This window comes from Durio zibethinus, chromosome 2 (assembly GCF_047325235.1).
Source record: "Durio zibethinus cultivar Kanyao isolate XHJ-2024 chromosome 2, ASM4732523v1, whole genome shotgun sequence".
Classification (NCBI taxonomy): domain Eukaryota; kingdom Viridiplantae; phylum Streptophyta; class Magnoliopsida; order Malvales; family Malvaceae; genus Durio; species Durio zibethinus.
Genome location: NC_143163.1, coordinates 38417433 through 38443953, shown reverse-complemented (window position 1 = coordinate 38443953; position 26521 = coordinate 38417433). Strand labels below are relative to the sequence as shown.

The 26521-nt window shown below is 32.1% G+C and overlaps 3 protein-coding genes and 2 pseudogenes across 6 annotated transcripts; 4 read left to right on the top strand and 1 right to left on the bottom strand.

The window, feature by feature from the left end:
• Positions 1-634: 634 nt before the first annotated feature.
• Positions 635-2094, bottom strand: LOC111317750 (phosphate transporter PHO1 homolog 3-like; annotated as a pseudogene).
• Positions 2095-4975: 2881 nt separating this feature from the next.
• Positions 4976-9270, top strand: LOC111318290 (uncharacterized). Its single transcript, XM_022921062.2, has 6 exons — positions 4976-5141; positions 5795-5842; positions 6284-6399; positions 6854-6935; positions 7527-7612; positions 8333-9270. The coding sequence occupies exons 1-5, from the start codon at positions 5099-5101 to the stop codon at positions 7598-7600; spliced, it is 363 nt and encodes a 120-aa protein (XP_022776797.2). The 5' UTR covers positions 4976-5098; the 3' UTR covers positions 7601-7612; positions 8333-9270.
• LOC149520208 (phosphate transporter PHO1 homolog 5-like) lies at positions 8333-26515 on the top strand. Of its 3 annotated transcripts, XM_089756033.1 has the most exons (13): positions 8333-8431; positions 15374-15445; positions 15926-16021; positions 16106-16157; positions 16276-16345; positions 20254-20443; positions 20725-20787; positions 20859-20941; positions 21028-21123; positions 21250-21379; positions 21527-21611; positions 21723-21978; positions 26483-26515. In XM_089756033.1, the coding sequence occupies exons 8-10, from the start codon at positions 20865-20867 to the stop codon at positions 21323-21325; spliced, it is 249 nt and encodes an 82-aa protein (XP_089612159.1). In that variant the 5' UTR covers positions 8333-8431; positions 15374-15445; positions 15926-16021; positions 16106-16157; positions 16276-16345; positions 20254-20443; positions 20725-20787; positions 20859-20864; the 3' UTR covers positions 21326-21379; positions 21527-21611; positions 21723-21978; positions 26483-26515. The 3 variants fall into 3 exon arrangements, with proteins under 3 accessions (XP_089612159.1, XP_089612167.1, XP_089612164.1); XM_089756041.1 differs by lacking the exon at positions 20725-20787 and having other exon boundaries at positions 21567-21611; XM_089756038.1 differs by lacking the exons at positions 20254-20443; positions 20725-20787.
• LOC111318292 (nodulin-related protein 1-like) lies at positions 24324-25196 on the top strand. The gene has a single exon (XM_022921063.2). It carries the CDS (start codon positions 24679-24681, stop codon positions 25057-25059), a length of 381 nt encoding a protein of 126 aa, XP_022776798.2. The 5' UTR covers positions 24324-24678; the 3' UTR covers positions 25060-25196.
• Positions 25518-26446, top strand: LOC111318288 (nodulin-related protein 1 pseudogene; annotated as a pseudogene). The gene is made up of 2 exons (XR_016334499.1): positions 25518-25674; positions 25844-26446. The product of XR_016334499.1 is annotated as a nodulin-related protein 1 pseudogene (transcript).
• Positions 26516-26521: the final 6 nt, after the last annotated feature.

Genomic DNA, 26521 nt, shown 5'->3' with positions numbered 1-26521 from the left:
ACTGTCCATAATTTTAAGGGCACGTATGATCATAATAAGAACTAGAAGAAGAGAGGCCGCACGGGCAGGAAAAAAACTTGAAAATATTAAAAAACATTACAACATTAAATAGATCCAAGACTGGAGAAAAATCATTTTTTACGCCCTCAACTAGAAATTCCGAAAGGGTCTGTAACAGAAATCTTACCAGTTGAAAAAGTAATCCTATGCCTTTCTTTTTTTGCTTTTGGTCTTAACATGTTCATTCCCTTGGCACAGTTTGCATTTGAAGAGTGCTTGGCAAATGCAGCTTCAACCCTCTCCATGAGCTTTTTAACCTGCGATGAAAGGTGTGAGATTAGGCCACTGGTAAAATAAGGCATTGTACAAAGTGGTACCGGTCGCCTTCATAAGAAGAAGCGAAGCAAAATTGAAAATGGTCATCAGAGCTACCAAAGTAGGAGTTATCCACCATTTTCATGCAAGCTTTTGATGCACTTCTGCAAGTGATCTTATCATACTTCTTGATTATTTTGGAAAAAGCCATCATATTTAGAAAGTTGTTAATTCGAGGAAAGATGGATCAGTAAAATCTGAAGAAAACACAGACTATAGACCAAATGAAGCAATAATTATTTAGATATGCAAGCAGTCATTACCTGTAACTTTTATGCAGGCGAAGCTTATGGCAGAATTCAACAAAAGCCCGCTCAATTCTCCTTCAACCTTTCTCATATTTTCCCTGCCAAAACTCAGCTCTGTATGGTTTTGAACCTTGAGGACAACTTTAATGGTAGAACGAGGAGTTTCAAGAGTGTTGTTCATTTTTCACCCGGTCAAGCACTTCAAGTGGAGCAGGTCTGATCCCCTTGATTTCGGGTTTCGGTGGTTTGGCTTCTTAAATCGGTGTATTCTCTCTTTTCCATCATCATCATCATCATCAGCTTGTCCATGGGTGCTTTTTCCTGGTGAGGAGCTCTTTCTACACATCAAACAGGAAATTAATATGAGGGGACTTTTCCTCAGAGTAAGCAATGACTGATAAGTGATAAACCAGAAAGTAAAAGGTTGGAGAGAGGAGAAACTAACTGCTTGCTGATCTAGCCCCAGATGGAGTAGCAGCTGATAATCCAGCAGTAGAAGCTGCAATGTCTGAACCAAGGCGAGTCATCTCCACTGAGTCACTGACCTGGAGGATTCTCACCTTTTATCCTGAAAGCAATCAAAGCATACATTTGCTTGTTCAATAGGTCTGCTTCTTTCTTCACCTCATGCACTTTAACCCTACAAAATCTGACCATTTTATCGAACTCTTCATTAAGCCTTCTAAAATACACCAGCTCAAGCTCTACCCTTCATCCAAGGACATCAGAAATTTAGTTTCATAACTCTGATAGCCATTCCGTTTTAAAAATATTCACCAAAATGTGTGCTGGGTTTGGCAAGTGCGATTTTGGTTGGGTGTCCAGATGGGAGCTAGAGGTCTTTCTGCTGCCGTTTCTTACAAAACTCTTTTAAGAGCATGTATACATTGGTCGTTAATGGAAATCTGTCCAGAAACTGACTAGATTATCACCCACACCATTTTCAAACAGTTGTGCAAAAACCATCTCAGCCGAATTCTGATCTGATCGCCCACAGTCATTGTAACGTACTTGAGTTACCAAGGCCTAGTAAGTCTTCACATTTTCCATGGAAATAATCTTCCTCCTTTGGTTTGTCTGGAATAACCCAGCTACGGAAGGGCCATCCCATCCATTTTTCATGCGCTGGCTGGCCTTACAGATAGTGCAAAGTCATTCCATGGAAGTGTCCCATTTTGATGCAAATCCAGCAATTCCACAAGTTTCTTTCGATCTGGCAGGATACTTTTTTTGAACCCAAGATACCTGAACAAAAGCTTGTTAAAACTATGAAAATAGTCTCCCCCCACACTTGTTACATAATTCAGCGATATACATACCTTCGATGACCTTCTTCTACTTTCACAATGTTCCCATCATATGTGGGAATGAAAGTATTGCTGGCAATAGATACCATAAAGTGCAAACCTGCCATCTGAGATGAATGGTTCTGAAATTGCTGCAGTTCTGCTGGTTCTAATAGTTTTTCCATTTTAACCTGAAATTGTAATAATGTCTTGAGATCCACAAGAAACATATATGGAAAAACACAATAGAAACTACAGTTACAGGTACCTGTTTTAGAAGCCAGAAGTAGAGCTAATACCAGTACTTAATTAGTAAACATGCTGCTGGTCAAGGATTAAAGAGATTCTGTCAGCTCAACTAAGTGCAGGGAAAATGGATAATGCAATCGAAACTAGTGAGTTCCACGTCACCATTGTAGTCAAAGAAGACTTCAACGACAATTTGCAACTAGGTTCCCAAAATTCTAACAAAAGCTCAGAGTTTTCAAATGCACAAAAAACGTTGGTAATACAGAAACCCAGTACTTTGATGCGCTTTTCAATAAACATATCAATACCAAAAGATAAACATTTACAGGCTCAAAAACTCACAATCAGAGGAAATACAGCTCTTGGTGGTGCCAATCTACTTTCACTGCCATATATCTCCGTAGAAGCAATTGTAAATCTGAGTCTCCCTAATCAAAACCGAATGCTTTCCTTAGGTGTCAGAGGACACAACACTTGTTGTCTCCTCTCTACAAACACTATTTCTTTCTCTCTCCACCAAGGGTATGCATAGCTGAAAGGAAAAGATTGCTATCTAGTTACATGTTTATATCTTCATGTCCTCTTATTCGTTATTGATAATATTGAGATCACAAGATTTTATACTAACTTTTAAGTTTTATTGATGCAACTCATTATAGATCAAGTTTAGATCTTAAATCTTGTCATCACTAGTTCAACTCAAACCAACAGGGATACACCATGATCATATTGCCCGAAAACTAACACAATTTGGTTATTGATGACTAACAACAGTGGACGGCATCTTAGCTTTATTGTCCTTCCCTACCCGACATTAGAAAAAGAGCTCTTATTTAGGTTGCAGCATACGGCTCTACTATTTTTGTTTTGTGGTGTGGATGCAGGTGACTAGTGTGTGTCTCCTAAACAGAGGGCACGCCACTCCTTGAGTGTTTTGACTGGAATATATCACCTTCAAACATTACACACCTCAATCATTTTAGCTCCTCAGCTTCTTCCAAAGCGCAGCCATGCATCCAACCTGGGAAAGTTAACATGTCCATCTCATATCTTAGATCCAAAGCCACGAAGGGTCTCGTTTCTTGAAAAATGTGAACCAGTTTGTACCCCATAGTCTCAATCAGAGTAGTAAGTTTCAATCCTTGGAAATTGACGTGCCACCTGAGTTTCTTAAGATCCAGCCGAATCCCATTATTTGCCAGTTGTGTATCTGTTCTATTGAAGTGTACTGCGTTAAACACACTGAAGAGGGGTGAATCTGTAAAATAATGTCAAAGGCATTAGATTCTACTGCATAATTAAAAAAGAAAAGGGAACAGACAAACACGTTCATCCATCCATAGAAAGAATTACCAATTGGAACTACAAACCTGTTCTAAGTAGTATTTTTCATTTGACCAACTAACAGGAGGCATCCGAAAAGCTTGAGACCCATATTTCCTACTGAACCTCTTTGTAGCCTTTTGAAATTGGAATGAAATGTCTCACATCAAAAGCGTCCTCAAAATCACTGCAAAAACAGATCAGGAGTCAAAGACTTTTAAAGCAGCGGTGAAAGAAGAAAACAACCTTTCCAGAATGATAAACATACCTAGGACCTGCCCAGAATGATGTCTTATCAAACTGGGGAACAACCAAAGTGAGAATTAAAAGTCTATCGACAGTTACCCTATCAGTTGTCACAGATCTAAAAGTGCTCAATCAGCTGGATTAATAACATAATATTGAATAAACAAGGAAAACATGAGCTAGAGAAAGGATGCAGACCGCAGCACGTATCTGATTCAAGCCCCCATTGCATCTAACTTTGAAAAAAATCATTATTTTTATAGTTTCCTGCAAATATATAAAAATAAAGGTCTTTCTTTTCCTAAAGATCAAATTGAAAGAGCAAAAATATTTCTTTAATAAAATTCATGAACATATATAAGGTATTAAGTATAGGCTCTCAATTGCCCAAGAAGATTACCGTGCATGTTAAGTACATTGGCATTCCAACAATCAATACATTAGAGCTTCCAGTCAAAACTTTTTACACATAACTGAGGATGCTATAATGAAAGCAAACGGAAAAGTACGTTGCAATGTAGCACAAACCCATTTATTGGTATAGATTTATTAGTTATGTTTCCATAGGCTGTAAATAAGATAGGCTATTTACAAGTTAAACATACAATTTGTTAACACCAAAAAAATTAAAAATTAAAAAAAAAAGTTCCAACAATGAAAAAACGAAGCACTATTGACAATGGTTTATGGTATGGGCTTATGAATTTAGTCTTTTATAATGAATGGGAGTATAGTTGATAACCATTTATATTATATTTCAAAACAATCTTTGTTTTTCATTTTAGAGATAAAATATAAGTGATTGTAGGTAGGTTTTAATATAATTCTTTTTTTAAATTTTTCTTTATAAATTGAAAAAAAAAAAAAACAAAATAAAAATTTTTGAAAATTTGATTGTCATTAAAAATTTTTATTGGTTAAAAATAGATCTGATAATTTAAAACATAATATAAAAATAAAATAAATAAAAAAAACGAAAATAATATAATTTAAAATTTTAAAAATTATAAATTAATTTAATAAAATTAAAAAATTATATTTTATATTTTTATATTAATATAAATTATAATATATAATTTTTATATAAAAAATAATATAAATATATTATTAAATCTAATTGTTCATCAATTTGGATGGAAGGTCAGGTGCTTTTTTATTATAATAAAATAAATTTGTAATTTACACCAAAGAAACGACGCCGCCCCTATATTTCGTGTAGCCGTGTCTGTGTACATATGCCCTAGTAGTACTAGACGCTATTATAAAAGCAGAAGGCAGCGGCTTTTTCTAATCTGTTTGTTTGGTGGTTTTGCTCTTCCCTTCTCTTCTCTTTCCTTTGATGTTTTGAGTTGTACCGTACGTTGAAAAGGCATGGGTTTTCGTGGCGTTCGCGGCGCTGGCGGCGTTGGCGGAGGTCAGTAAAGCCGTAATTCTTAACTTTTTTAATTTGTTCCTTCTTTGGGTTGTTGATGTTATCCTAGAATTGTTTCAATGTATTAAGAGATATGGATTGTTCAGCCCTTAAACTTTGATTTTATGTTCTTCCATTCTTCAACCCATTAGCATAAATTTTTTTTTTTCCACTCATGAATTAGAAGAAAATTTGATTTCTTGTGTTATCCTAAACTAACCGGAATCAATTTTTTGTTCAAAATCTTACCAAAACTCACAATCCAGTTATATGGATGGCGATCCCCATCCACTTTGGAGCGACCTTTCAATCGATAACATATCCAAAAATTCTTTGAACATCATAAGCTCCTAAGAACATACTGAATTAGCTTCTACCTAACGTTGTAAAACTAATGAACCACATTTCACCCCCACAATCTCATTGATAAATGAACCCTGCCCACACAAATACCAACCCCAAAAATACTATTAAACGCTGAAGCAGTTAGTGGATAAATAAAGGTATTGTTTTTCCCGACGTAATATTTTTTCTTGTTTTAACACCCTAGACTCATGGACTCTATGGATTACAAAACATATGCTATTGTACGTTTAGCATCTTTACCCCCATTCTTTTGTTTTTGTGACACATGGCCTTTATCAATTATCATGCAGGAGGGTTTCATTCAACTTCTCAACCTCGTTCAAGTTCAAGTTCAAGTTGTGAGTAGGATTCCCATAACTTATCCTTTTTGGCTTAAGAGCAATTTCTCTTTTCCCTTCTTTAAAACTATATTTTGCTGGTGTGAATGTACTGGACTTGGGGGGTAGCTGGCTCTGTAAAGGTGTAGAAAAACGAAATTTAACTACCGTGTATATGCTCATTTTCTGTTTTACTTGTTTTTAACATATAATGTGGCTAATCTCAGCCTTTTACAAGCTCTAAACTCCTAGCCAATTAGTCTTGTAAATCCATGAGCTAGGGGATTAAGTCCTGATTGCAAAATGCAAAGTCATTATTTTTTCTACTTTCATTTCTCATTTTCCCTCATTATGTTTTTGAGAATAAAAAAGGCATTGGTTTTTCTCTTCGATTGTTAATCGTCTTCCATTTTACTCTATTATAATGCTGTTTTCCTTATTTTTGTGCATTTCCTGCTATAGCTGATGACCTAATAAGGAATGCTGCAGTCACTGCCAATTCACCGAAGTCACTGTGGTCTGCATATTCAGCAGATGATGTGAAGCATTGCAAGATACTTGTCTCAATTTTTGAAATGGTAATGTTGCTTCTTGAGTAAAATATGGTCATTAGGCTATTACCCTCCAGGAACATCTAGGAGTTTTTGTTAATTGATCTCTTGTCTAAAGCTAAAATATTGTTATGAAGTATGGTTTGATTTGGCTTATAAGAAAGAAAGAAAACAATGAAGTTGATCTTTGCTTTCTTTTTCTAAGACAAATTAAATTTGGGGCCTTGGGGGTGTATAATGATCAAGCTTTTAATCTTGAGGATACTAAATTTATTTTATGATCAAGGGTCTATTGCTGTGAAGGAGAATAATGGTCCACTACATCAGAAACATTTATAAGTTCTCTGTATTTTCTTTTGATGAATTGGTGTTTTGTAGCCATGGAGTGGTTTTTATGGCTATTGTTTGCTTTGAAATGTAACAAAAGTTTGCCAAAATTTCTTTGTTTATTGAGCTGACTATTTTTTGGTATACAAAGCAGTGTACAAGAGGTTATAAGGAAAAAGGAGGGAAAGAAAATCCATTTTGCCAATCTTACCTACAAGATCTTGAAAAAGACTGTGGTATGTTATTTAATTTGTTATGTGTCCTACTTCCCCTACTTTCCATGGATTCCTTCTTGAAGATTGTTATTAATTTAAAGGCTTGTATAATATGTAAGGTTTCATGGAATTTCCATATGTTTGGTTAAATCAAATAATAATTATCAGTGAACCTAAGCAAGTGATGGATGTCAATAATATTTTTTACAATAATTTATTTCCTGTTTGCCTTGTAATTATTGTCCCAAGTATTAATTAGCAGGTCCCATGGTATGAATTGGTTAGCATGATATGTAAGGTTTCATGGAATTTCCATATGTTTTGTTAAATCAAATAATAATTATCAGTGAACTTAAGCAAGTGATGGATGTCAAGCAGGTCCCATGGTATGAATTTGTTAGCTTCTTTACTCTGTTCCCGTTGATGATATATGTATGACTCTTTTTATGTCATTGTTTTGATGAATTCCTGCAATCAACCAAATATATATATAAGATGAGGCTTTGGTGCTAGGAGGACCGATTTATCAATGTCGCATAAATTTTCCTTTTTGCATATTTTTAATGCAATCTCACTGTTTTTTTTTTTTTTTTTTTTTCATGTTTTTAACAGCTAAATTTAAGCCCTCCTGGAGTGATTGGTGGACAAATGAATTGGAGAAAAGTTATTGTTTTGCACTCAAATGAACATATGATATGGTAAAGTCACTCTGAACTAACGTGTTGTTTGTATGCTATATTTTGCAGTAAGAGCTTCTATGAGTTATTTGTTATCTGATCTCTGGTTAAAAACTGAATGTTTGGTATATAGTTTGGTTTGATTTTGTGTATCAGAAGAAAAACCCTATATGTGCCCCATTGAGTAGTACTTAAAACTCCATAAAACTTGAAGTAAATTAGAGTGAAATTAAATGTTTAAGAATGTAGTATGTATCTCTTACTGCAATGAACTTGGTGAAACTCTCATTTGTTGAAGAATGTTTATGATTCTGCAAAGTGCAAGTAGTAAAATTAGAGTGAAATTGGATTTAGGTGGTGCCAGATATTATGATTAATTTTATAAAAATATTTCTTTACTGTGAGAAAGGTTTTGTGTAAAATATTTTTTCGGAAAATCTGTTTTTTTATAGATGTGTGCTTGTTTTCATCTGTCTTTTTTTGTTCGATTTAAGAGATGCATATGTGTTGGTTCTTTAATAGTTTGTATGCAAATGTGGGCAAGCTACCAGACTAACAGATAAGTGTTTAGAACTTGCCCAAGTTTATGACATCCAAGTTAGGTCACTTTATGATCATAAATGCCATGCATTATGTCATTGTTATTTTTGGACCAAAATTAAATGTTTTAAGATTTTTTACTGTGGCCACCGGGAGAAGTGATCTCTTTTTTTTTTTTTTTTTTTTTTGTGAATAATGCAGTGTGTCAGGAAACATACTGAAGACAAAGACAAGGCTTTTTACTGCAATGATCTTATGAAAGAGTTGAAGGAGTTTTGTGCTTAATGATTACATCTATTGGTATTCTCTGTCACTTTCCCTCTCATATTGTAGTTAATCTTTATATATATATATATATATATATATATATATATAACACTATTCTAATTGCTTGGGGTACATAGAAAATGATCTTTTTATTTCAATATCAAGATATTATCTTTTGGAATCGAAGGATATTTTTTTTCTTGCTCTCCATTTTTTTAACTAAGTGTTTAATTTAATATTTAATATATTTTTTTAATTAAGAATATAAATTTCAATTTCATTCAATTAATTTTAAATATTTTTTAATAAATTTAAAACAAGACTCATAATAATTATGTAATTCATATACTATTAACTCTAACATCGATAATAAAATTCTTTAATTTTTAGTAGTTAAAAATGATTAATTTTTGCAAAATTTGCAAAGAAAAAAATTATTAGCAAACAATACTTAAATCTCATTCTTTTTTGTTTTCTTATACCCCAAACTAAATTGCCTTCAACATAGTTAATCTAATAATTTATCTTCAAAATTTATCTAATTTTGCAGTTAATTATTTGGTTCATGTTTATGATTTCAAAATAAAATAAAAGAAAATTATTTCAAACTATAGTAGTATAAGAAAAAGAAGTTGAGGATTTCTCATTCTTTCCATATCCAATAATCTTTTAGCATTCACTTCAATATACTCAAACATGTAGCATACACAAGCACCTTCCAATATTAATCAAAATAAAGACGTTTGAAATTCAATTAAAATTAAATTAACCGGTCAAATTAAATTAGGTTGATTTATTGATCAACTATAGAAATAAATTTGATCAGTTTTTAAATTTAATTTTAAGTGTAATTTGATTTTTTGTTAATTTAATGCAAAAACCTAATAATTGAAGGGGTGTTTGTTTTTATTTCTGTTTTCTGTTTTTTAATTTCATTTTTAGATTTTTTGAAAATTGAAAACAAATATACGTTTGATAGGTTGTTTTTGTTTTCTGTTTTTGAGAATTGAAAACAATGTTTTGGAAAGTTTTGAAAATTATTGTAAACAGAAAAATGGTGTTTTCTGTTTTTTTGAAACAATTTGGTACCATTACCACACGGGCACCGTTTGTAGAATTACAATTAATCCGTTATAATGATGCTACAAATAAAATATTAATAAAATAATATTTTTATTATTTAAATAATATATTGATAAGTATTATTATATTTATTATATAAATAATATTATATTAATAAATAATAGATGATATTAATAACAAATTATTAATATAATATATTATTTATTAATCTAATTATTAACAATATATTATTTATAATATTAATATATTATTAATATAATATTTATTAACATATTATTGAAATTAATATAATGCATTATTAATAATATATTAACATAACATTTATTACATTATTTATTATTAATTTAATATTTTGATATAATATAATATTTATTAATATATTAATGTATTAATAATATATTAATATATTATTAATATAAAATTTGTTAATATATTATATATTATATTTTTATTTATTAATACATTATTTATATTAATATAATTTTATTATTAATATATTAATATATTATTTATATAATATTTGTTAATATATTATTTATTGTATAATATATTATATATTTTATTAATAACATATTATATTAATTAGTTATTATATTATTAATATATTATATTAATCTGTTCTTTTATAATGAATGGAACAATTGACAACCTTTTATGTTACTTATCAAAACAATCATTGTTTTTTATTTAGGGATAAAATATTAGTGATTGTATGTAGATTTTAATATAATTCTTTTTTTAAAATTTCTCTTTACAAATTTTAAAAATAACAAATAAACAACTAAAAACTATTTACAAAAAAACAAATTTTGAAAAATTGATTGGCACGAAAAATTTTTATGGGTGGAGGACCACGTACTTATTTATTATAATAAATAAATTTACAATTTACGAAAATCCACTTAAAAGCAAAAGCAACGACCTGCAACATTTCTGCAATTCCTTTTGCCTTCCCAGTAGAAACCTCACATTTATTTCAGTCCAACAAAAAATGAGTTTTAGAAAAATAATTCTAATGGCAGTCGAGATGATTGCTTTTGGAATTTTTTATCAAACTTTAAGTAAGTTGGGTCTGATAATCTCAACGGTGGAATATGTTGGAATAACAGGGGATTTTCTCTATGCATCCAAAGGAGTCATAGAGAAGTTCAATCCGCTGAGCTCGGTGGAAACCACCAATTTGGTTACTCGGGTTTTTTAAAAGTTGAACGACGTTGAGAAGGAGATGATTTCTATAAAGGATGAAGTGAAAGCTATTAAAAAATGCTGGATAAGATGATGAGAAAAGAGGAAAAGAAATGAAGAGGAACAGAAGGAAGTTTTTAGTTATATGCATTTGTTTTAGCTTTATGTTTGTCCTAGTTTTTTTTAGTTATTTTAGATATGGTGGGTTATATAGGTTTTTATTTACAGTCTCCTACATTGATGCATTTCCTATTGGTTTTTCTGTATAGGTTTTTGAGTTAACTAGTTGATAGTTGATAGTTGACACAATTCTTATAGGTTTTTTATGACTTTATGACTGATGTTTTTATGACAGTACGACTAACGTGTTGAGATTTTGCATGGAGGATTGCTACAATTTTTTTGCAGTTTGCTATCTGTTTTATGAATTTTTTTTTTCATTTTTTATGACTCTAAATCTGATCAATGTTTGATTATTTTCATACCATTTTTTATGTGAAGAATATTCTTTGAAATTTCATTACGTAGATGGGTAATGAGAATTAGTTATTTATGAATTGATGAATTATCCATAATTTTTATTATTTTTTTCTTTCTGCTCCAATCTATCATAGTTTCTAGTATAAGCAGAAGAATCCTATGAAAAGGCAATGTTCGTATCATTTTGGGAGTGTAAATCTCAGCAGGGAGCTTAACACCAAGGCTACACAGCTTAATACAATACTTAGTGGGAGCCTTTTTGCGTTCTTCAATCACTTTATTGACATTAGGATCTTTGAAAGTTTCCTTCAAGAAGACTTACATTTGAATCCTTACTGTATCAAGTAATAATCAAGTTAATTTTTGGAAACTTTACTTTCAAAATTTTCAACACACTCTGTATATATGTGTGTACCCCTAACAACAACAACAACACACATCTTTTGGATAATGAAGAGTGATGGTTGATTTGTTGATGGTATAAACACTTCAATAAATTATAAGAAATGAATATTCATAAGAAACATCAAGTTCTGCATTTCTTGTGCTGCCCCCATGCAATCAGCAACAACAGTTTGAAAGGACTTGATAGAAAGAAATTTGAAATCAGAAATGCAATTTAGGATATTAACTGTCTTTCTGATTTAGGAAATTATCAAATGTATCTCGCCTACTTATATTCAATATAATGCCTAAATTTCAATGCTTTGCATTGATCAACTATTGATAGGGAACTAGTGTTCTTTTACACAAAATATACAATTCATACCTGTTAAGAATCCCACCATAAAAATGCTGGCGGAGCTGAGTATCACTTCCCACATTCATATACTTGCATCAGCACAATATCTAGATGCCAATAGAAATTAACTAAACACATCAATTCAACCAACCAGTCAATAGAAATTAACTAAAAAAATATAAAAATGAAATGAATATTACGTTTTCATAGAATTCTTCTGATTAAACTAGAAACTATGATAGATTGGAGTAAAAAGAAAATACGTTAAACATTATGGCCAATTTATCACTTCATAAATAGCTAATTATCATTAACCATCTATTTAATGAAATTTTAGGGAATATTCTTTCCAAAAAAGATTGTATGAAAATAACCACACATTGATCAGATTTAGAGTCATAAAAAATGGAAACAAAAATTTATAAAACAGATAGCAAACTGCAAGGAAATTGTAGCAATCGTCTATGCAAAATCTCAACACATCAATCATACTGTCATAAAAACATCAGTTATAATGTAATCAAAAACCTAAGTGTATCAACTATCAACTAGTTGCCTTAAAAACCTATACAGAAAAACCTGTAGGAAATGTATAAATAGAAACCCGTATAACCCATCATATCTAAAATAACTAAAAAACATCAGGATAAACCTAAAGCTAAACAAATGCATATAACTAAAAACTTTCTACTCATCTCTGTTCCTCTTAATTTCTTTTCCTCTTTTCTCACCATCTCATCCAGCATTTCTTTTTGGTGCTTTCCACCGAGCTCAACGGATTGCATTTCTCTCCGACTTCTGTTAAGCACCGTAGAGAAAACCCTTGTTATTCCAATGTATTCCGCAGTTGAGATTATCAGATGCAACTTACTCAAAGTTTGGTAAGAAGTTCCAGAAGCAAGTATCTCGACCACTACTGAAACTATTTTTTCAAAACTCATTTTTTGTTGGACTGAAAGAAGGAGAAGGTGGAATGGGAGGTTTCTGTTAGAAGGTAAAAAAGAATTGCAAAAATGTTAAGAAATTGCAGAAATATTGGAGCTCGTTTCTTTTGCTTTTCAGTCGATTTTCGTAAATTATAAATTTATTTATTATAATAAATAAGCACGTACGAGGGCCTCGACCCGTAAAAATTTTTCATGCTAATCAATTTTTCAAAATTTGTTATTTTGTAATTTTTTTTGTTTTTTTTTATGATTTGTAAAGAAAATTAAAAAAATATATATTAAAACTTTCCTTCAGTTACTAATATTTTATCTTTAAATAAAAAATAATAATTATTTTAAAAATAACATAAATGGTTGTCAACGATGCTTTGTTTCTTAATTGTTGGAACATTTTTTTATTTTTTATTTTTTATTTTTTGTAATAATAAATTGGGTGTGAACTGCAAATGGGCGATCTTATTCATAGTCCATGCAGACATCAACAGAACCAATATATCTATACCGATAACTATAGAGCCTCAATTTTTTGACTTCTGCAAGTAGGTATGAATTCCATGAAGCTACAAACTTGTGTTGCGGGATAATATTTTGAAATCATTAACTTTCTTATTATTTAGCATGCATGCATGGTAATCTTTTTGGGTAATTTGAGAATTTAATAACTTATACATTATACCTTATATGTGTCCATAAATTTTACTAAGAAAATATTTTACATTTTCAATTCATCTTTAGAAAAAGGAAAACCTTCATTCTTGTATATTTGCAGTAAAATATAAAAGTAATAGTTTTATCGAAGTTTAGTATGATGGGGGCTTGAATCAAATGGCTGCTGTGATCTGCATCTTTTTTCTAGCTCATCTTTTCATTGTTTATTATTATATTATTAATTCAGTTGATTTTAAATTTAAGTTTTTAATGAAAATGTAAAATATTTTCTTAGTAAAATTTATGGACACATATATAAGGTATAATGTGTAGGGTATTAAATTCTCAAATTACTCAAAAAGATTGTCATGCATGCATGTTAAGTAATAAGAAAGTTAATGATTTCAAAATATTGTCCCGTAGCATAAGTTTGTAGCTTCATGGAATTCATACCTACTTGCAGAAGTCAAGAAATGGAGGCTCTATAGTTATCGATATAGATATATTGGTTCTGTTGATGTCTGCATGGACTGTGAATAAGATCGCCCATTTGCAGTTCACACCCAGTTTATTATTACAAAAAATAAAAAAATTCCAACAATTAAGAAACAAAGCACCGTTGACAACCATTTATGTTATTTTTAAATATAATTATTATTTTTTATTTAGAGATAAAATATTAGTGACTGAAGGGAAGTTTTAATATATATATTTTTAATTTTCTTTACAAATCATAAAAAAACAAAAAAAATTACAAAATAACAAATTTTGAAAAATTGATTGGCATGAAAAATTTTTACGGGTCGAGGCCCTCGTACGTGCTTATTTTTTATAATAAATAAATTTGTAATTTACGAAAATCGACTGAAAAGCAAAAGAAACGAGCTCCAATATTTCTGCAATTTCTTAACATTTCTGCAATTCTTTTTTACCTTCTAACAGAAACCTTCCATTCCACCTTCTCCTTCTTTCAGTCCAACAAAAAATGAGTTTTGGAAAAATAGTTTCAGTAGCAGTGGAGATACTTGCTTCTGGAATTTTTTACCAAACTTTGAGTAAGTTGCATCTGATAATCTCAACTGCGGAATACATTAAAAAAGAAAACCTTCATTCTTGTATATTTGCAGTAAAATATAAAAGTAATAGTTTTATCGAAGTTTAGTATGATGGGGGCTTGAATTAAATGGCTGCTGTGATTTGCATCTTTTTTCTAGCTCATCTTTTCATTGTTTATTATTATTATATTATTAATTCAGTTGATTTTAAATTTAAGTTTTTAATGAAAATTAAAGTTAAATAATTTTTAAGATATGATATTTAACATGTTTAAAATTAAAATTTTAATACTTTTAATTTCTTTTATCGTCTTTCTTTTAAGTTTTTTTTTTTATTTTTTATTTTAAAGAAAAGAGAAAAGATTTTTAGTTAAAATTTTTTTTATTACTCCAAAAAAAGAAAAAAAAAGAAAATTACGGGTAAAGCTTATACGTAAGATAGCCTATGGCTCTTTTAGCAGGGCGAATAATGGGTCACCTGGAACAAATAAAACAAAATTTTGCAGCAGTGTATTTTGGATCAAACACCAAATCCCTAACCAAAATACAAAGAAACAACAAATTGTTTCAATTTTAAGTTTAATATGGAAAAATAGATAAATTTCCACTTTAGTTTTTTGTGAGTGGAAAAGTAATATTATAATTAAGAGGAATGGGAGGTGGAGTTGGAAGAGAAAACGAAGAGGAACAATATGGCGTTTCCGTACATTCACCTTGCAAAGCTCTGCCTTCCTCCGCCTCTTCTATCCTAAGGTCTCTCTCTCCGTATTATAAAAATTATTAATATTTATTTTATTTTTTTTTATTTTTTATTTTTTTTTTTCAATTTAATAAGAGCAACAACAAGTACAATTGGAGCTGAGGCTATTGCAAGCACTTGAAATTTATCCTCCCTTCAAATTACGAGGCAAGTTTATCGTTTCTTTTTTAGTTTTGTTTGTTAATTTTCTTTATAAGGAAGAAATTTGTTTGTATTTACACTTAGATTTGCAAGTTTGCCATGAAAAGAATAAAGGCAGAGCAAAAGAGATCATTAATTCTTTGGAATTAATTCTAAAAGTGAAATATTATGGAAATTTGTCTATATAATTCAAATTTTGAACTACTATAACGTGTTAGTAGGGGAGGCTAAGGCATTTTTGGTAGTTTAATCAGAGCATCGAATTCGCCTTTTATCATGTTGCTGTAATGGTAATGGTGTGATCAATCTAAATGTTGGTTCCTTTGATTTGCCGCTGTGGAAATTAACCTCCGAAACCCTTTATTAAACTATGTTTTGTGTTGGTCCTGGCAGTGAATGATTAGCTTTATTTCCATTTTTGACTTAACTTTCTATTCATTCTGGTAGATTTAGAATCTAATGGTGCTTTTCATGTTTATTGTTTAGGGATCAATCGTAAGCGTTGAATCACTAGAGCTAGTGAAAATAACTTATATATAGTAAAGAAAGTGCTGCATCTCCTAGTTACTGCACACGATTGTGGTAAAACAAGTAGGATTTATTTTCTCTTTACCAATTGGTCGTTATATGAATGCATAACTGTAAATCAAAGTTGTTTCCCTGTAGGCGTGCATTGCCTCTTTGTCTTCTATGGTCTGTTGGAATTCCTACGGAAAAGGTTTGTTCTGCCTCATGTTCTTTGTGTTCCATATCAATCCCCTCTTTTGATACAAAGATTCTTGTGGGTTGTGATTTTTTTGTTACGTTCTCTTATCATTTGCTAAATTTTGTCACAGGCTTGAGCGGCATTTTTCTCTCGATAAAGTTTTGCAGTTGCTAGATCGTTTCTACAACTTAGAATTGCTGGTAACTACTTGTTTAATACTTAATTTTCATATCCGTCAATTAGTTTGGTTTTCCGTTGAAGATGAGGTTTTGCATCAATTACTGTCTTGGGCATGTCCATAGCTCTATAAATTGACAAAATGATAAATGTGTGTAGAGACCCTAATCTGTCTGGGGTTTTACTTGTTTCTGATAATTAAAAATAAATAAATAAACGAAAACTCAAGAAAATTTTAAGGTGGTTGGATTGGTTTAGGGTTATTTCTCTAGAGTTATCAAATTTAGGATAAATTCAGGATTTGGAGTTTGAATTTGAAAAAAATCTAAACTCTTTTCTTGTTTTGGGTTCTCAAACTCAGAACCCTATAAATACATGTACACAGAACACACAGAGAACAAGAACAGAGAAAAGATACAAATTAGAAACACAGAATACAAAGATCAGGCAGATCACACACAGAGAAAGCGGATAAATTAGCAAAAGCCATCCGCAAAGGCATCCAAAGAGTGATAATTTTAGGGGACTTTTTAAAAAAAGAATTTTTTTTGAAAATTTTTGGGAAAATTTTCATAACCTGGTTAAATTTTTATGCCCCGTTTAAATTTTCTAGTGAGATTCTGGCGACATCCCCAGTTTTTGGCAGGTTTCCAACTTCTGACGTCCATTTTCTAGAAATCGTTGAACTTTGGACCAGATTCCGATGATCCAACCTAGATTTCGACAAAAATCTTAGAATTCGGTGAAGATTCAATCGGTGTTCTTGGGGATTTTAGAGAGAGAGGGAGAGAAAAAGGGAAGTAGAGAGAGAGGAAGTAGAGGAGATATGACGAAAGAAGATTGAATTTGGGCTTTTATATTAGTCCCAAAACGATGTCGTTTTCGCCTTAGGAAGCCTTAAGATTAGTGCGTTTTTCATTTTGTTGACCTGACCCGTAGCGTCAACCTGCATGTGACCCGCGATCAGCCTTTGACTTAAGCTAAGCCGAGCCGAGCCATCATCCTGAGTCGTTCTTGGTTTTCTTCCTCAAGCTAATCCGCGTCGTAGTCGCCAAGCCAAGCTAAGCTGTTTCTTTTTTTTTTGGTATTTATTTTATTTTATTTAGTATTTTATTTATATGTTTTTCAGGGGTTTTTTTTTGTATGATTAAGTTTAGGGAAAATAATTAAAAAATATAAAATTTTTTAAATTAAATATTAATTATCTAATTATGAAAATTTTAAAAATTTAAAATGGTAAATTTTTATAAAATTCTTAAGTGAGAAATTTTCTTTGTATTTATCTCAAATGGTGAAATAATTTAGATAAAATTTTAATAACAATAATTAATATTTATTTTCAAAACAAAAAAAAAATATTAATAAAAATTTTGAAATTAAATACAAATTACCCAATGATGAGATTTTTAGAAATTTCAAATGGTAAATTTCTTAAAAAATTTTTAGGTGAAATTTTTTTTTAAATTTGTCTCAAATGATGGAATAATTTAAATGAAATTTCAATGAAAGTAATTGTATTTTTTTCAAATAAAAATTTTGGTTGAAAATATTTGACAATTATCCAAGGACGGGAATCTTAGAAATTTCAAATGGTAAATTTTCTAAAAAATCTATAGGTGAGAAATTTCTTTAAATTTGTCTCAAATTGTAAAAGAATTTAAATGAAATTTCAAAAAAAAAAATATTTTCTTTCTAAAAGGGAAAAAAATAAAAAAGGAGAATTTCTACATATGATCGAATTGTGTAGAATTTTGAATTTTCGAAGGAAAAAATATTTTTAATTTGACGTAAATGGTGGAATAATTAGGTGTATTTTCAAATAAAAAATTAAACCTTTTTTTCGACGATAGAGCATTTTCAAGAAAACAAATGAGACTCTTGAATACTCTTGAGGTGAGAAAATATTTTTAGAAATTTTACAATATTGATGAAAGAATCTTATGAATTATTTACATTATTTAATATAAAAATTAAAACCATTAGAGTCCAGGCTTTAAGATAAATTTAAAATAAAATAGTACCATCCTGCGGATGGGCATATGAGGGTACTATAACCTTATTCACATGTAATCGAATTCTTGAATCTTATTCTAATTAGTAGACTCGAATCTATTCTTTTAAAGACCCTTAGTCAAACTTAAGAGCTCTTTAAAAGAATAAATTCATTAGGTGGTCAATCACATAATAAAAAAAATCAATGGTGACTCCATTTGTTAAGTCTAGCTATAGATTTTCAAGTCTAGCTATAGATTTTTAGATCTATATGTTATGACAGTTTGGCAACTCTGTTAGGGAGGCTATAGAGAGTCAGGCCATAACAATTTTTAGTTTATCCTATCCTTCGGTCTAATGGTTGTAAAGTGTAATGATTATGTTATTTGTTTGTTTACTAACATTTTTTCTTTTTTCTCTCATTTGATTTATGGGGTTGAAAATTTTATGTTCCTTTACACACATACTATCGTATGCATTTGCATTACATGAGCTTTATACCTGAGCTCTGTCCCTTTTAGGAGGGAGTAAAGTACTTATACTCTCATGAGAGGATAATCTCTGTAATGGCTAATGAAATACTCTCACTCAAATTGAATCTTTTTCGTCGGTAGCCTCAAAAGCTTATTAAGTCTAGTTTCTAACGCATTAAAGAGATCATAATTCCGATTTGGATATATTGAGATATGACTATTTTAATGAAAAGAGGTCAGGCTGTCAGTATTAATTAGTTAAGTTAATCCTTTGTGTAACTTAGTTGATTTTTTTATAAATGGTCTAAAAAAGGGTTGATTAAATTCCGATCTGTTGAAATGATCTTGGATAGGCCATTAATTATTTTGGGGGGAAAAACTAAGTGGTAGAATCGAATGGAGGTAAGTAGAATCTCACACACTTTGCTTGTTTTCAAATCTATGTATATATATGTTTCTAAATGAACGAATGTTTTGTTTCTTTATTTTCGATATATGAAAATGGGATCAAGCATATGATTATTTTGTGTTTTCGCTATATAAATGATGGATCATGCTTATGAATGAAATGAGAAAATGATTTATGTTTAAAGAATGATTTTATGATGGCTACGTTTTTATATCCCTGAGAAGTGGGATTATCGACACCAGAACTTAGTTCTACGATCCTGGCTAACGGGTAATAGTAGTTAGCAAAGACATGATCATACGACCTTGGCTAACGGGTAATAGTAGTTAGCGTAAGCCCTGACTAACGTGTTATAATAGTTAGCAATGATCATGAGAATGAAATTGTCGATATGGCCAATGTCACGGGTTATAACAGTGATCGTAGCTAACGATTTGAATGATAATGATGATTTACGATGATTTTTAATGATTGATCCATAATTTGGTTTGATTATGATATTTGAATGATAGCATATTTTACAATGATTTATGAAGTGACATATTTTGATATTGATTTATGAATTTATGAAATATTTGACAAAACGATGATCTTGAAATGTTTTGAGATTATGATTTGATGAATGTTTTGAATGATCTATATGATGTGTAAGAAAATGATGCTTGATCTGGTAAGATGTGAGCCTATACTTATTAAGCTGTGATTTGCTCATTCTCTTTTTACTTTTTCTTTACAGATGATTAAGTGATAAGTTTGGTTAGTCTTGTGTGAAGCTAGAAGATGAAATGGGAAAGATTACTTAGTCGTCGGAGAATATATTGACCAATAAGATCTTAAGAGATAGTTTTGTATTTTATATGGTTTGTATTTGCACATATAAAGATGTATCATCAGTTGGATTAAATATATGAATTTTACTTGATAGATTATTTTATTGAAGAATTTTAGAATGTTTAAGAAAGAAAGCTTCGTATTACTTTGAGATTTTCTTTAAGGTAATATAACCGTGTTACGTCTTGATCTCGGGACGTGACAATAGCTATCTTTTTCCCTTCAGGTATGCATACCCTTGGTGGAGAGAGAAAGAAATAGTGTTTGAGGAGAGGAGACAACAAGGGTTGTGTCCTCTGACACCAAAGGAAAGCATTGGGTTTTGATTAAAGAAACTCAGATTTACGATTGCTTCTATGGAGATATATGGCAGTGAAAGTAGACTGGCACCACTAAGAGCTGCATTTCCACTGATTGTGAGTTTTTGACCCTGCAAATGTTTATCTTTTGGTATCGATATGTTTGTTGAAAAGCTCATCAAAGTACTGGGTTTCTGTAGTACCAACTTTTTTTGTGCATTTGAAAACTCTAAGCTTTTGGTAGAATTTTGGGTACCTAGTTGCAAATTGTTGTTGAAGTCTTCTTTGACTACAATGGTGACTTGGAACTCACTCATATCAAAACAGACAGTTTCGATTGCCTTAACCATTTTCCCTGCACTCAGTTGAGCTGACAGATCTCTTTATTCCTTGACCAGCATGCATGTTTACTAATTAAGTACTGGTATTAACTCTACTTTTGGCTTCTAAAACAGGCACCTGTAAGTGTAGTTTCTATTGTGTTTTTGCATATATGTTTCTTGTGGATCTCAAGACATTATTACAATTTCAGGTTAAAATGGAAACGATATTAAATCCAGCAGAACTGCAGCAATTTGAGAATCATTCATCTCAGATGGGGCTTTGGACTTTATGGTATCTGTTGCCAGTAATACTTTCATTTGGTCTATAGTCTTTGTTTTCTTCAGATTTTACTGATCCTTCTCTCCTCGAATTAACAGCTTTCTAATACGATGGCCTGATAAGATCACTGCCAGAAGTGCATCAAAATCTTACATGAAAATGGTGGATAACTCCTACTTGATAGCTCTGATGAGGTAAGTTTCATTAGCTCAGATTACCCATTTCAATTCTGCTTCGCTTCTTCTTATGAAGGAAATCAGTAGCCACTCCGTACAATGCCTTATTTTACGACTGGCCTAATCTCACACCTTTCTTCATAGGTTACAAAGCTCATGGAGAAGGTTGAAGCTACATTCATTAAGCACTTTTCAAATGCAAACCGTGCCAAGGGAATGAACATGTTAAGACCAAAAGCAAAAAAAGAAAGGCATAGGATTACTTTTTCAACTGGTACGATTTCTGTTACAGACCCTTTTGGAACTTCTAGTTGAGGGCGTAGAAAATGATTTTTCTCCAGTCTTGGATCTATTCAACATTGTTATGTTTTTTAAAAATTTTGAAGTTTTTTTGTTGGCTGTGTGGCCTCTCTTCTTCTAGCCCTTGTTATGATCATACGTGCCCTTAAAATTATGGACAGGCAGGGGAGGACCAAATACATGGGAACCATGTTTCCACTTTACAGGTACTTTTAATTCTTTGTTCTTCAAGTTTCGCAGTGCATAGTGCTTAACAATTCAAGCATAGACATGATCCCAATACTTATGTTTAACAAATTTTGATAACCCCCCTGCAGTTTGTTCGATTGATTGTTCTACACATGGTTATGTATGCTATGAATGTATTCTACTGGAGGAAGTACCAAGTTAAGTACGCCTGCATATTTGGTTTCAAGCGAGGAACTGAATTGTGCTAGAGAGAAGCTCTGCTGAGTTTTGGTCTTGGACGTTTAGCATTGGCCAATGCGCTTTCAAAACCTTCATATGAGGATGGATCCCAAGACAAAAGACTATAAAGCATTCACTGAACTTCTTCCTCTAAACTTGGTTCTGGTAAGATTATCTATTTAATACTCTATTTATTGGTCCCATTCATTTTCCAACAACAGTTTTTAACTCTCTTACTTTTTCTATGTTGCACTTTATAATTAAATCCTATTCCTATTCCTACCATTCAACATCTTGTAATGATCAAGTTGATTTTTCCTCCTCACATGTTTGTTTCACTGTATCTGCGCACAAGGCAAACCATTCTTGGTACTCATCCAAACCCTCTTCTTCCTCTTAATTTGTCAACTATTTAATTTAATCCTCACCACCCACAAGAATATTTTGTATCCACTCAATACTAGCCCTTTCCCTAACCTCTCATAGTAGCTCATTTGACGAGGCTGTCTTACTGCAAAAGCAAACATATACTACTCACCTTTCTTTTTGGTCCTCATACCTCTTCAATGGACTCTTTCCCCTCAAACTCCCCGGGTAAAAGAGGTCCAACAGCATACATTGGAGGCAATCGGCACCCCATTCTTGCATCTCTAGACATTGTTTTTATAGACCTTCAAATTTGTTAATCAGCACCCCATTGAGTTTCGTGAGATTAGGCTATCTTCTAAGAAAATTTTTGCTGAAAGACTGTTTGAATGCCGTGATGGAGGAAGTGATGATCTTGGTATTGGTGGATCAATGCCGGGAATATCAATCATATCACCAAACTGAAAATAACCATCAACAGTTTGGACACAACAATGGAAGAAAAGTGTGCTAGAAGGGTTAACATTCTGGGTGATGTTATGAAGAGAAAGTAGTTAGGGAGATGTAGACTTTGGGTGACTGCAATGAGAGAGGAAATCAGGGCTACATCAGAGATGACAAATGAGAGGTGGAGATAGCGAAGACGGGATAGGAGAGATAAGTTGTGGGTCAGTGGAATCGGCACTTTGAGCGATCAAGAGGATTCGGCTCCGATGATTTCGATGATATTAAAAATAATAATAATAATTATTATAAGTACGATTAAAAAAATTATTGTTATTATGATTAAAAATAATAATAATAAATTTATATTAAATAAATTTTATTAAAATTAATATTTAAATTAAAATGATGATAAATAAATTTAATCGTATTATGTTAAAAGTACAGTAAAATTCAAACTTGAACTCTGTAACTAAGGGAGGTGGAAACGAGAGATGAGTCGAATTTAGCAGAGGAGAGAAAGGGCGTGTAATGATCATAGAAATTTTTGAGCCTCTGGTTTTTTTTTTTTTTTTGGCATGAATTAATAGCAATTTACAATTCAGTTCCATTTTTTTAGAAAAAAAAAACTTTAGAAAATTCAAATTAGTTAAAAAAAATTTTCTATTTTCAGAAAGTGGTAAATTATAGTACTGGTTTTATTTGAAACAAACTAAAAAACAAAACAAAAATGTTGTTCATACGCTCCAACTTGCATAAACTGTCAAAATGGATAAAACAAGAATGAGATATCACTCCTTTTCTAAGCAAATACTTTTTCATATCACAATTTTAGCAAATTAATACTAGATGTATATAAAAATCAGTGTTTTCATCATGAAAAATGACTGAGTTTTTTTTTTTTAATTTAGAAAAAGAGAATTTTAAATTTAATTCTTTGTACGAAGATATATGTTCTCATTCTCAATATTAAACCAAACGTTCGTATCACGTCTTTTTTTTTTTTTTTTTAAATTCCAGTAGAAACATGAAGTTCTAAGCTGATTTGAGCCCTCACCTTGCAAAATGTAGCAATTAGCTTTGCTGCAATATAAATGGCTTGAGAAACAGGCGAAGATAGATGTTCTTCAAGGGGTGACCTGAGAACACAAGCTGTTGCTGGCTTGCTGCATTATAGCATTCGGCCCTGATCTTCTACATATCAGCTTGGCAAGGCCTAGCTAGGTGGCCAAATCACCTGTGTTCTTAGGTGGCAACCCCTCGGGGTAAACCATCGTGGCTGCAGGCAGGCTTTGGTGTTGAGAATTTTGAATGGATTGCCCTTTGCCATGGTTTGATTAGTCTCGATCATGAAGAAAATATCAAGAATAAATTGGCCAAAACATGCCTAATTAAGCCCATGATTTGTTTAAATGGCGATCGGTCAACCTATAAATGTGATTAGCCTCCCGTTGTTTGAGGTTGTATTGTAGTTAGATGTGGCTCGAGTCTAGAGAATAGCACCAAGCTTCCAATTAAATGCCTGTCGAACTCGTTAGACTTTTTGCTCCATTTCATGGGGCCTTGTTATTCAGCAGCTTACGCGGGATAGACACAAGTCACAGGGAACAGTGGAGAGAAAGAAAATTTAATGGAAAGAATTGACAGATTACGTGAAAATATCAAGCTTAAGTTCCAATTCAGAAAGGCGACTATAGGCTGATATTGCTTTATCAAGTATCAACCACAATGGTTGGATATATATCAGGCTAAAGCCAAAACACGTCTGCTTTTATCGCCAAGAAAATGTCAAGAGTGAGGCCAATCAAGACTCTGAAAACTGACAATGGCAAAGGAAAGTGTGTGGCCAAATCTTTAATTAGCCATATGGATGGACTGAAACCAATTAATATGAACACGTATTGCCGACACTGAAGAGTTAAGAGGGTCCATATAGTCTATCCTCAAGTCACAACTCACAAGCATCTATAAATCCACTTGGAAGACGAGATATTACCACATCTTCTGTATCTCAGTTGGTAGCTACAGTTTTTCCTAGAGTTCTCCATACTAACAATGGCTTCAGAGAAAGACCCCAAGCCAACCTCCTCCGAACTATTCTCTAGTGCTAAGTTGGTGGCCGAGGCGGCTAAATCCACTTTCAACAATGAAAGCGACAAGGTTGACAAGGGGAAGGTTGCTGGTGCAGCTGCTGATCTTTTAGGTGCTGCCCAAGACTATGGCAAGCTGGATAAGGAGAAGGGTGTTGGCCAATATGTTGGAAAGGCAGAGAATTACCTGCACCAATACGAGAATACTTCCGTAGGCCAACCAACCTCTGCCAAAGCTGAGGCACAACCAGAGTCACATGCAAGCGGTGGTGATGGAAAGGATTCTGGAAGCGGTGGTGGTGTTGGGGATTACTTGAAGATGGCTCAAGGGTTCTTGGGCAAATAAAACTGATTAATCTTGTACTACTTAAGCTTTTATGTTGGTTTAATTTTTCTTTCTCCTATGCGTGGTCTATGGCTTAACGCAAATCTGTATCGTATGCGGCAATAAATCACTAATTTAATATTCAGAATTCTGCTAAATGTCGCGCCTGCTGCAATAATCTCAAGTGATTAACAATTGGCCAACTGCCTTCTGACTTGGTCCAAGTTGAAAACATATCAAGAGATCATGTTAATTAAGCGAAGGCACTATAATATTTTCTCCAAAAAAAAAAACCTCTGTGACAAAAATCTTTATGGTTAACTTATAGTCATGAATGAATTCAGACATAATCAGAGGTTGAATTCATTCCCAATTCCCAAATACTATATAGTTTTTGTTTTTTTAATTTTTTAAATGTTTTTTTTTTAATTTTTTTTTTTTGACAAATTCGAAATCAAGGAACAAAAACAACGACCAAACAAAGAAAAACCAAAACATATAAGCAAAAGCCATTTAGTTATTGAAACCAAATAAAATTGATTAAAATTTTATTTCATATATCGAAACATAGAGATTCGTATCAATTTCCAAAGCCGCTACTTGATCCGGGCAGGAACGCGTGGCCGACACCGAAAGGTAAGGGTCAACAAAATCGTGTATATATGTATGTATGTATTTATGCATGTATATATCCTTTTCCCATTTTCTAATCCTGAAGTCACAGCCATCTATATATCCACTTGGAGAAAAGGAGGTGTTATCTCATCCGCTTTTTCTGAATTATTGCTATACCCTGTTGTTTAAGCTATTCTTCCATGGAGTCAACTACTCAAAATAAACCTAGCTCTCACCACGGGAAGCACGCCAAATCTTCCTCAGAGCTACTCGCTAGTGCCAAGTTGGTGACCGAGGCAGCGAAGAACACACTGCACCATGAAAGCGACAAGGTTGACAAGGGAATGGTTGCTGGTGCGGCCGCTGATCTCTTATGTGCTGCCTCCCACTATGGCAAGTTGGATCAGGAGAAGGGCGTTGGCATGTATGTTGAAAAGGCAGAGAATTACTTGCACCAATACCAGTCTTCCCATTCAACCCCCACCACCACTCATTCTGATCACTCTACCAAACCTGAGAAACACTCGGGGTCACATGCCAGCGGTGGTGATCATGGCCATGATTCTGGAAGTGGTGGCTATGGGGATTACATAAAGATGGCTCAAGGTTTCTTGAAGAAACATTAATTAACCTGTGGTAGAGCGAGCTGTTGTGATTGGTTTTCCTTGATTTCTTCTTTGCTGTATGTTTTATGCAAATTAATGTGTATTATGCAGTTATTTAGAATTCTGCTAATCTGTCATCTGCTGCAATAATCTTAAGTGAATATTATAACCCAATTTATTTTGTTTAATTGCAATGGAGTATTGTCAATTTGGTATTGATCCAGAGGATTTCTAAAGAATGATGATTTTCCTTTTCATCAACA

Excerpts from the sequence above, each read along its gene's own strand:
- LOC149520208 (XM_089756038.1), top strand. The coding sequence starts at position 20,865 with ATGGAAACGATATTAAATCCAGCAGAACTGCAGCAATTTGAGAATCAT. Across the intron at positions 20,942-21,027 it reads ATGGGGCTTTGGACTTTATG|CTTTCTAATACGATGGCCTG; the intron begins GTATCTGTTGCC and ends TCGAATTAACAG. Across the intron at positions 21,124-21,249 it reads TACTTGATAGCTCTGATGAG|GTTACAAAGCTCATGGAGAA; the intron begins GTAAGTTTCATT and ends CTTTCTTCATAG.
- LOC111318290 (XM_022921062.2), top strand. The coding sequence starts at position 5,099 with ATGGGTTTTCGTGGCGTTCGCGGCGCTGGCGGCGTTGGCGGAG. Across the intron at positions 5,142-5,794 it reads CGCTGGCGGCGTTGGCGGAG|GAGGGTTTCATTCAACTTCT; the intron begins GTCAGTAAAGCC and ends ATTATCATGCAG. Across the intron at positions 5,843-6,283 it reads TTCAAGTTCAAGTTCAAGTT|CTGATGACCTAATAAGGAAT; the intron begins GTGAGTAGGATT and ends TTCCTGCTATAG.
- LOC111318292 (XM_022921063.2), top strand. The coding sequence starts at position 24,679 with ATGGCTTCAGAGAAAGACCCCAAGCCAACCTCCTCCGAACTATTCTCT.